At 39.6% G+C, this 13,325-nt stretch overlaps 1 protein-coding gene across 2 annotated transcripts in view; it reads right to left on the bottom strand.

Moving 5' to 3' along the window:
• The window catches only part of PLA2G4A (phospholipase A2 group IVA), a 200,405-nt gene that overhangs the window by 70,646 nt on the left and 116,434 nt on the right, over positions 1–13,325 (bottom strand). For both annotated transcript variants that reach the window (XM_074961148.1, XM_074961147.1), the window contains exon 4: positions 9,641–9,789. In XM_074961148.1, coding sequence (XP_074817249.1) covers positions 9,641–9,789 — 149 coding nt within the window. The remainder of the gene's footprint in view (positions 1–9,640; positions 9,790–13,325) is intronic.

The following is a 13,325-nucleotide window of genomic DNA, read 5'->3' as shown; positions in this document are numbered from 1 at the left end:
GTAATTTTAAAAAGTTGCTGTTAGTTTTTGTGTTTCCTTTGTTAGTTGCTCTTCAATTCTTTTTTGGCCTGTCTAATTATATTTTTGCACTTGACTTGCCAGAATTAAATCCTATTGAAGAAAACACAAACGAGGACAGACTTCCGATTTTTAAAGGATGCCTTTTTGTCTCCAAATGTCTCTTTTGCTTTGTTGATGGCTTTTTTTTTTCAGTCCTCTTACTATTTGCGGCGGGGGGGGGTAATACATTTAATTTGACCCTCTATTATGGTGTTTTGAAAAAGTTTACATGGTCTTTGCTGGCATTTCAATCTTGCAACTGTTCCTTTTAATTTCTGTTTAACTAGCTTCCTCATTTTTGTAAAGTTCCCCTTTTTTTTTTTAAGTTAAATGCTACTGTGGGGGCTTCTTTGGTATTTCCCCTCACACAAAGATGTTGAATTTAATTACATTATGGTTGCTATTACCAAGCAGTTCAGCTATATTTACTTCTTGGACCAGATCCTGTGCGCCATTTGGGACAAAAATCAAGAATTGCCTCTCTCCTTGTAGGTTCCAGGATTAGCAGCTCCAAGAAGCAGTCATTAATAGTGTCTAGAAATTTTATCTCAGCATCGCATCCTGAGGTGACATGTACCCAGTCAATATGGGGATCATTGAAATCCCCCATTATTATTGGGTTTTCTGTTTTTGTAGCTTCTCTAATCTACCGGAGCATTTCATAATCACTATTACCATCCTGGTCAGGTGGTTTGTAGTATGTTCCTACTGCTATACTCCTATTATTCAAGCATGGAATTTCTATCCACAGAGAGTCTATGGTACCGTTTGATTCATTTAACATTTTAATATATTTGACTCTGTGCTTTCTTTCACATATAGTGCCACTCTGCCACCAGCACAACCAATTCTGTCATTCCTATATATTTTGTACCCTGATATGACTGAGTCCCATTGCTTACCCCCGTTCCATCAAGTTTATGTGATGCCTATTATATTAATATCCTCATTTAATACCAGGCACTCAAGTTCACTCATCTTACTATTTACTATGTAACTTTCAGTTCCCTACTCTTTTTAATTACTAGATCACAGTACAGCAATAAGTACTTGGCGTAATGCACAGAAATTCCAAACTTGGAAACATCTACTCTAAGTCCAATCAAATCTAAAAACCCATTGGCATGTTCTCCATCTCAGCAGGGACCACACCTTTTGGAATGTGAGCTGCACAAGTAAACAACTGGGACTCTGGAACACAATTTCCCATTCCTATTGCCATACCAGTGTTTGGAAGAAGCATAACAAGTCATATTTCTGGAGAGAAAGAAGCAAAGGAGGATGCATCAGATAGAGTCTTCTTATGGTGATATCATCATGTTCTTCATCAAGGACATGCTTACATACACACACACAGACAGAGGTAGACGTACCAAAGAACATAGCTGCAATTATTAAAATAATAAACGTTCTCATATCCTTCAGTAAATCTTTCAAGGGTGAAAAACCTGTAGATATCAGGAATGGGTTTTTTATCATTGACTTGAATGGGAGCAGAGTTAGGCATGTTTGAACTAGAGCACATCTTTTAGAAAAACATCCAATATCATAAGAATGGCCCTACTGGCTAAGAGCAATGATCCATCTAGCCCAGTTTTCCGTCTTTCAACAGTGGCCAGTGCCAGACACTTCAGAGGGAATGAAGAAAATAGGCCAATTATTGAGTAAACTATCCCCTGCCATCCAATCTCAGCTTCTGACAGTCACATGTTTAGGAACACACAAAGCATGTGGTTGCATCCTGACCATCTTGGCTAATAGCCATTGATGAACCTATCCTTCATGAACTTATCTAATTCTTTTTTTAACCCAATTGTACTTTTGACCTTCACAGCATCTCCTGGCAACAAATTTACAAGTTCACTGTCCATTGTGTTTTGAAGTACTTCCTTATGTTTGTAATTCTTGATTAAAAAATTTCCAATAGTGGAGAATCCACCATTACCCTTGGTAAATTGCTCCGGTGGTTATATTATCCTCACAGTTTTAAGAAGTAGGCCTTATTTCTACTCTAAATTTGTCTAGCTTTAACTTCCAGCCACTGCATCTTGTTATACCTTTGTCTGCTAAACTGAAAAGTCCTCTATCATCAAATATTTGTTCCCCATGTACGTACTTCTAGACTGTGATCAAGTCACACCTTAACCTTCTCTTTGATAAGGTAAATAGACTGAACTCCTTGAGCCTTTCACGATAAGGTAGGTTTTCCAATCCTTTAGTCATTTGCATTCCTTGTGGCTCTTCTCTAAACCCACTCCATTCTTTTCAACATACTTCTTGAAGTGTGAACACCAGAATTGGACATAATAGTCCAGGAGAGGTCACACCAGTGGAAAATGCAGGAGTAATCTCTTCTACCTTTCTACTCCTACTCAAGATTCAGCTGTTTATACAGGCAAGGATCACATTAGCCCTTTTGGCCACAGCGCTGCACTGGGAGCTCATGTTCAGCTGACTTTCCATCATGATCCCCAAGTCCTGGCTTCCCAGGATATAGTCCCCCATCCTGCATGGCCTGCATTCTTTCTTCCTAGATATTTACAATGACTTTACATTTGGCAGTATTGAAACACATACTGTTTGCTTGCACCCAGTTTACCAAGCGATCTGCATTGTTTTGTATCAGTGACCTGTCCTCTTCATTATTTACCACTTCCCCAATCTTTGTGTCATCTGCAAACTTGATCAGCAACAATTTTATGTTTACTTGCAGAACACTGACAAAAATGTTAAATAGCATCAGCTGAAGAACTGACTCTTGCAAGACCCCTCTGGAAGCACATCCACTCAGTGGTTCCCCAGTTACAATCACACTGTGAGACCTATCAGCCAGTCTAGTTTCTTAATCAAAATATTATGTAGTACCAAGTCAAATGCCTTTCAGAAGCCTAAGTATATATAGTACATTAACACTATTACCTTTATCAAGCAAACGTATATCAAAAAGATATCAAGTTAGCTTAACAAGATTGTTTTTCATTAACCAATGTTGATTGATATTAATTATATTAACTTCCTTCAATTCATCAAATCCCATATCAGCCATTTCATTATTTTGCCTGGGATCAACATCAGGTTGACTTACAATTACCTGAGTCATCCCATTTACCCTTATTAAATATTGACATAACATTAGCTTTCTTCCAGTCCTCTGTAACTTCTCCACTGCTCAAAGACTTATTGAAAATCCACATGAACTGTCCAAGGAGCTCTTTGGCTGTTTATTTAAAATTCTTGGATGCAGATTATCCAAACCTGCTGAAAATGTCTAACTTTAATAGTCACGGTTTAACATTGTCCAGAGTTACTGTTGTAATGTAAAGTATTTCATTACCTTCACAACATATGAATACATCATTTAGCCTTTTCCCGAATACAGAACAGATATTTATTGAACATTTCTGTGTTTTCTTTGTTATTATTGACAATTCTACCATTTCCATCCAGTAATGGATGAATACCATTGTTAGGATTCCTTCTGTTCCTAATTACTTGAAAAAAATTGTTTTTTACTCTGCTGGCCATAGATTTTGCCTTTGTGTCCTTTTGCTTCCCTTGTCAAGTTTCTACAGTTCCTAGCTTATAACTTATATTCATTGTGATCAATTGCCGCCCCCTTCTCTCCTTTATTTTTTAAAGAAGCTGCTTTCACTTCCCCCTCTAAGACAAGTTGCAGCTTTGGGGGCATCTAATATAGTGTTCTTAAACAGTTCACAATTATGCACATTCTTCTGTTTAAATTCTTTCTCACAGATGATTTGCTCACTTTTTTCCATTTTTGTGAAATTGGCAGTTTTAAAGTAACAAATATATAAGTGATTTGGTCTTTATTTCTGTTTGCACATAACAAGCCTTGATCACTTGCACCTAAGCAATCACTAATTTTTAGTTCTGTGATCAATTCCTCCATTTCTCAAGATGAGACATGATATAGAACTCCCCATGCTGGATGCAACACCCTTGAAGGATGTACTATATGTTAGGATGGCAGTCATTATTTTAATAATGGTAGTTGTATTTTTAATATCTATTTTAGGGTTTTGTACTGCCTCCAATCACCATGGGACCTGAATGCCATTCTACAAAATCCACAAGAATAGCGAAGTCCCTAGGAGACTTTCATAGCATCTCTGGTACTTCTCTCTTTATGGAGTTAAAACTCCTCTTGGGGTAGAGTATTTATTTTGTTTTTGAGTGTGACGTGCCTTTTTTGTGGTGGAAAGGCATTTTTCAGTGTGTCTTCCTACACACAGTCAAATTCTGTCATTTAATTTTATGCAGAATACAGAGACTTTACACTGAATTGCATGTGTGTGTAATAATACCATGCTACAGACAATTTTGTGATGGGGCAAAGCCAGATGAATATAGGAAAGTAGTAAGAAACAGGTATGTTAGCCCCAGGCTAAACAAATCCCTGTTACCATGGTAACCAAATGGCAGTTGCTCTAGGTTAATCAAGAGACCTGGGGCTCATTAAGATCCTTCTAGAAAGCAGTGGAGATAGCTAAGTTGATTGGGACACCTGAAGCCAATCAAGGGCTGGCTGGAACTAGTTAAAACCCTCCCAGTTAGTCAGTTAGGTGTGCATGCCAGGGGCTGTAGGAGGAAGCTGCGCCACTGGAGAAATTCAGCAGTATGAACCCTATCAGGCACAAGGAAGGAGGCCGTGAGGTAAGAGTGAAGTAAATGTTGAGGAAGTAGGGGCTGCTGTGAGGAAATGGCCCAGGGAATTGCACTCATCCTGTTTCAAAAAGTCAGCTACCAACAGCTGCTACTACTAGGGTCCCTAGGCTGGAGCCTGGAGTAGAGGGTGGGCCCAGGCTCCCCGCTCTCCCTGATTAATCACAGAGACTGTGAGACAACGGAGACTGTGCGAGGGAGAGTTGCTTCTTCCCACCTCCCTTGCTGGTTTATGATGAAAATGGCTCAGTAGGCTGTGACCCTTACCTCTAGAGAGAGAAGGGCTAAGTGGAGGGTCACAGTGAGCCTCTTAGGCTAGCGTAATCTGCCTGGAAGCGTGGCACCCACTGAGACAAGGTTGGAGCTTTGCCACAATTTCTTGTAGTCTAGTAAACTTATATTATTACAGTAAACCTTTACCATGGCCACTATATATTTTGCTAACTAATATGCAACTTACCATTATTATGTAGTGTTGCTGACTCTGTGGTGCTAATTTTCAGGGCCTTATATATCATATGGCTCAGGAACCAGCTAAAATCTTTAATTAGTTTAAGTAATCACACTGAATTCCTGTTTATAACATATATCTTGGTAGGTCTGCTACAAGAAAAGGATACTTACATAACCTTGGAAGTAGATTGCTGCTGCATTATACTGGAAATTGACTCATACCATATTGCACTAGATGCCAGCTCATAAAATATTATGCTTTTTAATGACTACATAAAACCATGATGGGGGGCGGGGGGAAAGAGTGAGAAACACCTCATAAAATCAAAGATGATTTACAAGTTATGTTTTAGGAACTGTCTGAATTCTTACCATAGCGGGAAATCACTTAGTCAGACCATACAATAGCGAAAAGTGAGTAATTCAGACCATACCACACTAAGAAATGACTGAGACCACACAATAGTCTGAATTAAATACTACCTTCCCAATTTCTTCTTGACCTCCTAATACATACAAACATAGAACAGAAAGATGTGTTATTGCTTTGAGGAAGGCAGGTTGGATAAGCCATTAGCCATTACAGTTAGTTGAGTTAATCGTTTTTTTAAAATCTTTTTAAATCTTATTGAGCAAATTCCATATTCAGCACATTCATGCAACCACGGTGAAGTTTGTGAGTCTGTTAGCAAAATTTGAGCCGGGTTGTCTGAGAGGATTCTGTCAATTATGTCAATATTACCAGATAGACTAGCTGTACCTTGATTCCTGTGCCCCATCCCCAGTTTCTCACTGATCACTCAGTTAATTTTTAAAGACTGCAGGAGCTATTGTAGACCTTATGCAGAAAATCAGGTTCATGGCTCCTGTTCATCTTCTAAAGCCCATAGCAGGTTGTGAAATCTTAGATGAGCCACAAATAAGGAAAGCTGATAAAGGGAGCCAAATAAAAGTATGGAGTCAGGTAAGTAGTGGGAACTGACAGAGGGTAGAGATTATGCAGAGCCCCTGAACTCTGCCAGGATGCCTGGTGACAGATTCTCCTGAAGAAAGCACTGCTCTATCACTTCCCAATTCTCAGTGCCTTAAAATTTGTAGCTCTGCAGGGTATCCTGTTCCCTGCTTTCAATGCATCTTAAACATTTTTAAACTGAGATGGGGCGGGAGGGGAGCCAAAGGAGATTCAAAACAAAAATCTTGTTAAGATGGAGTTAAAGAATGAGTCAGTAATTTATGGGATAAATACAAAACAAAACAAATTAGGTTAAACTTAAAAGAAACCAAATATGTGACATGCACATTGAAGGCATTCAAAAAATCTTAACTCTGCCCTTGTTGTTACACTAGCTTCCCATCTTCCTTTCTATGCTCCTTCAGCAGCTACTTGGTAAGATGCATGATATTATAGATTCTCCTTTCTGCTGTGATAGCCTTGGCCTTTGTACACATAATGCAAGAGTAAAATGAGAATATGTATCCTAACTCCTATTCTGTTTGAATTAGCCAGCAACATGAGCCAATATGGACATTCTGCACATTATAAAAACAATATGTAAGATAACTGCTTGGAGACACGTGAAATTCTTCCCCGGCAGATAACTGTCATAATCTACCTTACAAAGATGGAAAGTGTGGATAGTTTCTTAATCACCAATGAGGTCTCTCACTGTATTCCCAGTTATAGTGATAGTTTTAACTAAAATGATAGTGTTGCTCCAATACAAGGGGTGAAGTTGATTGTCAAGCTCGATGACATGGGCATAGGACACACTGGCAAGGATGTTTTGGGCTTCTTTATTATTATTTACTTCCCCTTGGCAACAAGAGGTTTGAGGTGGGATCATGAAGTAGCATCAGGTGGGTTTCAGAGCAGTAGCCGTGTTAGTCTGTATCAGCAAAAACAACGAGGAGTCATGTGGCACTTTAGAGACTAACAAATTTATTTGGCCATAAGCTTTCGTGGGTTAAAACCCACTTCATCAGATACATGGAGTGGAAAATACAGTAGGCAGGTATAAATACACAGCACATGAAAAGACGGGAGTTGCCTTACCAAGTGGTGGGTCAGTGCTAACTAGCCAATTCAATTAAGGTGGAAGTGGGCTATTCTCAACAGTTGACAAGAAGGGGTGAATACCAAGGGAGGAAAAATCACTTTTGTAGTGCTGATGAGGCCAATATAATCAAGGTGGCCCATTTCAAACAGCTGACAAGAAGGTGTGAGTATCAGCAAAGGGGGAAATTAGTTTTTGTAGTGACCCATCCACTCCCAGGCTTTATTCAGGCCTAATTTGATGGTGTCCAGTTTGTAAATTAATTCCAGTTCTGCAGTTTCTCATTTGGAGTCTGTTTCTGAAGTTTTTTTGTTGACGAGTTGCCACTTTTAAGTCTGTTATTGAGTGTCCAGGGAGATTGAAGTATTATCCTGTTGGTTTTTGAATGTTATAATTCTTGATGTCTGATTTGTGTCCATTTGTTTTTTTGTGTAGAGACTGTCCGGTTTGGCCAATGTACATGGCAGATAGGCATTTCTGGAACATGATGGCATATATCACATTGGTAGGGTGGGTGTATCACAGTCTATTTCAAGTAATTGCAGGAGAGGGAAGCACTGGTGGACCTAACTTCTGCTTTTTTTCTTCCTTGCTGTTTCTACAAATACTTTCATGTGAAGAAAAGTGACTCATTCCATTCTTTGTGCTGGTATCTATCTGGTGCTTTGTGGCTACAACAGGGGACTAGGAGTTAGAACTTTGAGTTCTATTCTCAGATTTCCTACTTCCAGGTTGTGTGTCCCAGGCAAGTCACTTAGGGTACCTCTTTGCTACACACATAACTAAGGTGATGGGCACCGAGGTGTGAGCAGCAGGCCTAGCCCAGGTGTGAGCAGCCACAATACAAAGCCACACATGAGTTACTGTGTTCTCTCACTGATGCTGCCTTCACCCATGTATGTTGCTAAGACTTCAGGGGGAAGAGACCTTGGTTCTTTGTGCTGCAGTAAGCAGATGGGCCTCTCTATGATCCTGTCCTAGTGAATTGTGGGAGAACTTGTCTGTCCTTCAGAGCACATGGGGAGAAACTGTAGGAAGACATTGAAGACTATCAGTACTTGAGTGGTTGAGCCCAATGGCTCTGAACCTTTCCAGACTACTGAACCCCTTTCAGGAGTCTGATTTGTATTTCATCTCTCTTAAAAACTACTTGCTTACAAAATCAGACTAAAAATACAAAAAAGTGTCACAGCACACTATTACTGAAAATTGCTAACTTTCTAATTTTTACCATATAATTATAAAATAAATCAATGGGAATACAAATATAGCACTTACATTTCAGCATATAATATATAGAGCAATATAAACAAGTCCTTGTCCATATGAAATTTTAGTTTATATTGACTTTGCTTGTGCTATCTAGACGAGTTGATGTACCCCCTGGAAGGCCTCTGAGTACCCCCAGGGGTATGTGTACCCCTGGTTGAGAACCTTTAGTTTAGCCTGTGTCCTCTCTGCAAAGTGGACAGGTTACCAAACAAGAGCCAATGTAAACTCTGCAATGAAAATATACTCAAACTCTGGACACACTAAAATGGTTAGACTAACACAATCTTTTGTACATACAGTGTTATAATGCTTAATTAATTAGGGATTGATAGTGACTTGGACTAGATGCCTGTACAAAGGAGTGACAGATCCCTTATGCTCCTTAGGGGAGGTTACTCAGGCCTTGTCTACACTACGTGGTTAAGTCAACCTAAGTTACGCTACTCCAGCTAGGTAAATAGGGTAGCTGGAGTCAATGTAGCGTAGGTCAACTTACTGCAGTGTTTACACCATGCTGTGTTGAAGGGAGACGTTCTCCCATCAACTTACCTTCGACTTCTCATTCCGATGGAGTACCAGAGTGGATCTGAGAGTGCTCTGTGGTCTATTTAGCAGGTCTTCACTAAACCCAATAAATCAACCCCCGCTGCATTGATCACAGCAGTGTCAATCCATAGTAAGTGTAGACATGGCCTCAGACCTTGGGTCCAGGCATATAGAAGTAAGTGGAGCTAATCTCCCATTTACTCCCTCCTCTAGTTGGCAGAGAGGAGAGAGGAATAAGCAGAGACTTGGTTCCACCCCCACCTACTTTCTGGCCAAAGTAGCTGAGCCAATGAAGGGAGAAAATACTAGTTTGCTGCTGCTGTAAAGAACAGCAAACAGGTAAGAAATTGTGACTCAGAAGTGTATCAGTGTCAATGCCATCCAAGGCTGCTCCTGGGATGGTGCAACTTATGCACCAACCCCTGGCTCAGGCCTGTGTATAAAGGTAAAACCTTCATGTTTAGAAAACTGAAATGCTCAGATAACAGATGTTGTGTATGTGCAAAGTGTTGTTGTTTTAACCCTCCTGACACTGCTCAACATTTCTAGCTGTACCTCAGTACATGATTTACCTCCAGAACATTTTCCTGGTTCGGGTCCAAAATAAACTCAAAGGTCTCATTCCACACAGGGTTCACATTATTATTGAAGTGTTTTGTTCTCTTTCTGCAGTCAGGGGCTGAGGGGATGAACAGCTCCACATACGGATCTGGAGTGTCAACTGTAGAGTACCAAACAGAGGGTAATATTAGTTAGAACTTGTGTTTGGATAGCATTAACCAAAACAAATTTAGGAAAGGACAAGTGCATTGTAAGTCATCTCATTATATACAGTAGTAAATGAAAGGTACATGGCCTGATCTTGCTTCCCTAAAGATCAAAGTAGTGATGCCACTGATGTTAATGGGAGTGGGAGTAGGCCTTGACTGAGAGAATGACATTGTGAGTAAAGATACGTATTTATTGAAAAAATGCTACAATGTTGTTGTAGTTATTTAAAGAAGCATCCCTGACCACATACACACTCACACACGCAACAGCAACACTACGTGATATCACAGTAGCAGAAAGGATGCCCAATAAAATGGTCTTCAATTAAAAATTTTAAAAAAAGATATTTTGGATTCAGGAAAGACTCCCAAGGCTACCAAAGGTTTTGCAGAACTAAGGAATACAGTAATGAGCCATTTATGCACTTCCTGATCCTGTAATGATATCCATGTGGGCACATCCCTGGGTGGAGCCACTGAAATCACTGGGGATCTGTCCTGGCACAGAGGTCCACCCTTATGAATATCACTGTAGGACTGGGACCTTATTTACATATTCCATTTAAATTGTGACTGCGTAGACAAATAGCTGAAATTCTAACTATTCCATTTGTATCCAGTGCAGAGTATGAGCGATGGGGAAAATGTAGCCAGAAGAGTCTTAATTAAGTTGCTTTAACTATGACCATTTTATTACTAAAAGCAAATGCTATGCTGTAAGCAGCCTTGCTAAATCCCTACATCCTTTGAAGGCAAATAGTTTTTATTTTTTTGGACAGGAGAAGTAAATAACTAGTTTTTAACCATCATCATCTGATAGGAAGCGTGAATAGGTAAATTTTGTAACTGGGATAAAATTGCCATGACATTGCATTTTTAAAAGATAAAAGAGCATTTTGATGATAGATATTATTTTCTTATATCTGCTTTAAAGGAGAAGATGTCAGATATACTAGATAAGTGAAGACAGCAGAGCTGATACATACAGTAGGTAATGACTACAGTAAGTATAAATATTATTGGTAGAAAAGTTGTACCAGTGGTTGATCAGCTTTTTATTTAGTTCAACCTATTCAGTCCATTTTTCTTCAGTTATCTAATACAGCCAGTAATTTGTTCCATTTATCTTAACTTCATTCTTGACAACCAAATTTTTACCGTACATATTTGGTTTTGCAGCAATAGTTCTCTGATCCTGCAAAGGGATCTGCTAGTGTAGATCCTTATGTTCACCAATCGCTTTGATTTCAGTGGGACTCTTTGTGGGAATTTAGATCTGGGCTGGGACATCCCACCGCAGGATCAGGGTGACATGGCTGAATTACATATGCATGCTGGTACAAGAAATTCTCTCCATATCTTCTTGACTTATCAGAAGTTAGAGTCATTTGGTCTGATGTCAGAAAACTGATACCCATCTTTAGAGGATCATGTCATCAGAAGTTGTTTTCTGCTTTTGCCCAACAGCCTAGTTCATGCAGTTAAATATGTGCAGTCATCACAAACAATGACCATTTTCTTAAGGATCTCTCTTGGTCCAAAAAATTACACCGCATTTGAGCTACATATATTTTCATCAGAATACACTGTTTCATCAAAGCCAAAACGTGTCGGGTAGACCTGTTGATTTCATCAATGCTTTTGCCAGGAAGGTTTCAGAGGTCCAGGGATCTCTGGTCACTTCTGATCAGAGAAAGAGACCTGAATTGAAAACTTGATCTTTCAAGCAGAAAATGGACATTTCAACACAATTCTGTTTTGCAAAAACATTTGAACAGTTCTGATTTTGTTCCAATGTGGAACGAAAACAAATTTCAAAACCTCAGAAGTTGTCATGGAAAGAAATGTTTGTCCTCCAGCCACCTCTAATGCAGACGCAAGCCAAACTTCAACTCAGCCTCTCAGTGCACTATTCAAAGACAAATAATTGGGAGGGGGGGGGTGACAGAACATCTATAGAGTCTGAAATATTTTCAAAAATATCCTTTGCCCATTGTAGATGTGGAATAATATGCATGTACAATAGTGTGAGTTAAATATTAATCATGCTTTGTTCTGATTAGTGGGACTTGAGGGACTGTACCAGAAATCCAATCCCTTCAATGCATTTTATTTACTAATTGCAAAATTCACATAGAAAAAGCACTTTTAGCTTCTGCCTATTTTATGGTGAACAGATCTTACTGTGTCAAATTTTTCATGGCAAACTATGATCCACCAGAAGAACTTTTTACTGCTTAAAAAATAAGAGGAGGCTTTTGCAATATAGTGAGTGTGAGAGAGAGAGAGCATGCAAACTTGTAGGATTTGGCAGCCTACATTCCACTCTGCACAATATTTATAGAACTATTTAAAAACCAAGGAAAGCCTGGGCAGTCCTTTTGGGTATGTCTATACTGCAATGTATGTCCAGGGTTAGCAGAACTCAAGTTAGCAGACCCTGCATTTCATAACCTAGGGCTTGAGCATTTACACTCATTAGTAACCCCAGGCTATGAATTTTTGAAGCCTGGGTCCCAACCTGGGTCTCCAGCATCTATACTGCATTATGTGGGCCCAAGTCTAACCCCCATATCCCAGACTTCCTAATGCCCTCCCAAAATGTGGCCACTATAGCCCTTTGTTCATGGTGCAGTGTGGGAAAACTTGACTGTCCAGAGTACAAAACATCAGGGTGTGGGATTACTTTTGGCAGACTCCAGGAGCGTGAGTCCAGTGGGGATGCATCCACACTGCAAAGCAATAGGGCTTGAACCCTGAGTTTGAACTCAGGCTCCAGCCTACCCGCCCCCTTTTGTCTACAAGCAAATCATGCTAACCCATGGCTTGGATCCAGAATCCCAGGCCCCTCGGTGGAGGAGGATCCAAGCCTGGGTCAAGTCAGTCAAATTCCTATCTACTCCAACTTTTGAAAAAACTGATTAACATGACTGTGTATTTTAGCTCCTTGGATGAAAAGTAAATCTGCTTTAATGCTATGCAAACCTCCTTCCTGACCTCTGGAAACTGAAATGCTGGATTCTGAATATCCTGATAATACTGTCACTAACTAATGCAGACCTCCTGATGCCAAAGGACTGAACTTCTACACATCAGCTTGGTTTTGAACCAAGCTACTTTTGCCATACCAAGTCAGTCTGTTGAAGCTGAAACTAATGCATTTTGCAGCTAAACTTAAAAGCACTTACTGTATGAATGACTGGGAGGAAAAATATTTAACTAGCTCAAAATCTCAACAAACAAAACATTCATCCCACTGTGTAACAAAAATGCCCCACGCCAAGAGTTTCTCAACTGCCCTTTCACGTTTGAAAGTTTACTTTGCAGTCTTTTCAATTGAGAAAATGAAAATCTATTCCTTTAAGAATTTCGTCTGCAAATGGAAAGCAAAAATACAGGGAGCTTTTACGTGTTGATTAAGAGGAAGTTATTCACACTGTGCAGTAATAATGGTTGTTCGAGATGAGTGTCCCTATGGGTACTCCAC

The sequence above is a fragment of the Natator depressus genome, chromosome 8, assembly GCF_965152275.1.
Source record: "Natator depressus isolate rNatDep1 chromosome 8, rNatDep2.hap1, whole genome shotgun sequence".
Taxonomy (NCBI): Eukaryota; Metazoa; Chordata; order Testudines; family Cheloniidae; genus Natator; species Natator depressus.
The sequence above is the reverse complement of the archived record's forward strand: the minus strand, read 5'-3'. Positions and strand labels throughout refer to the sequence as shown.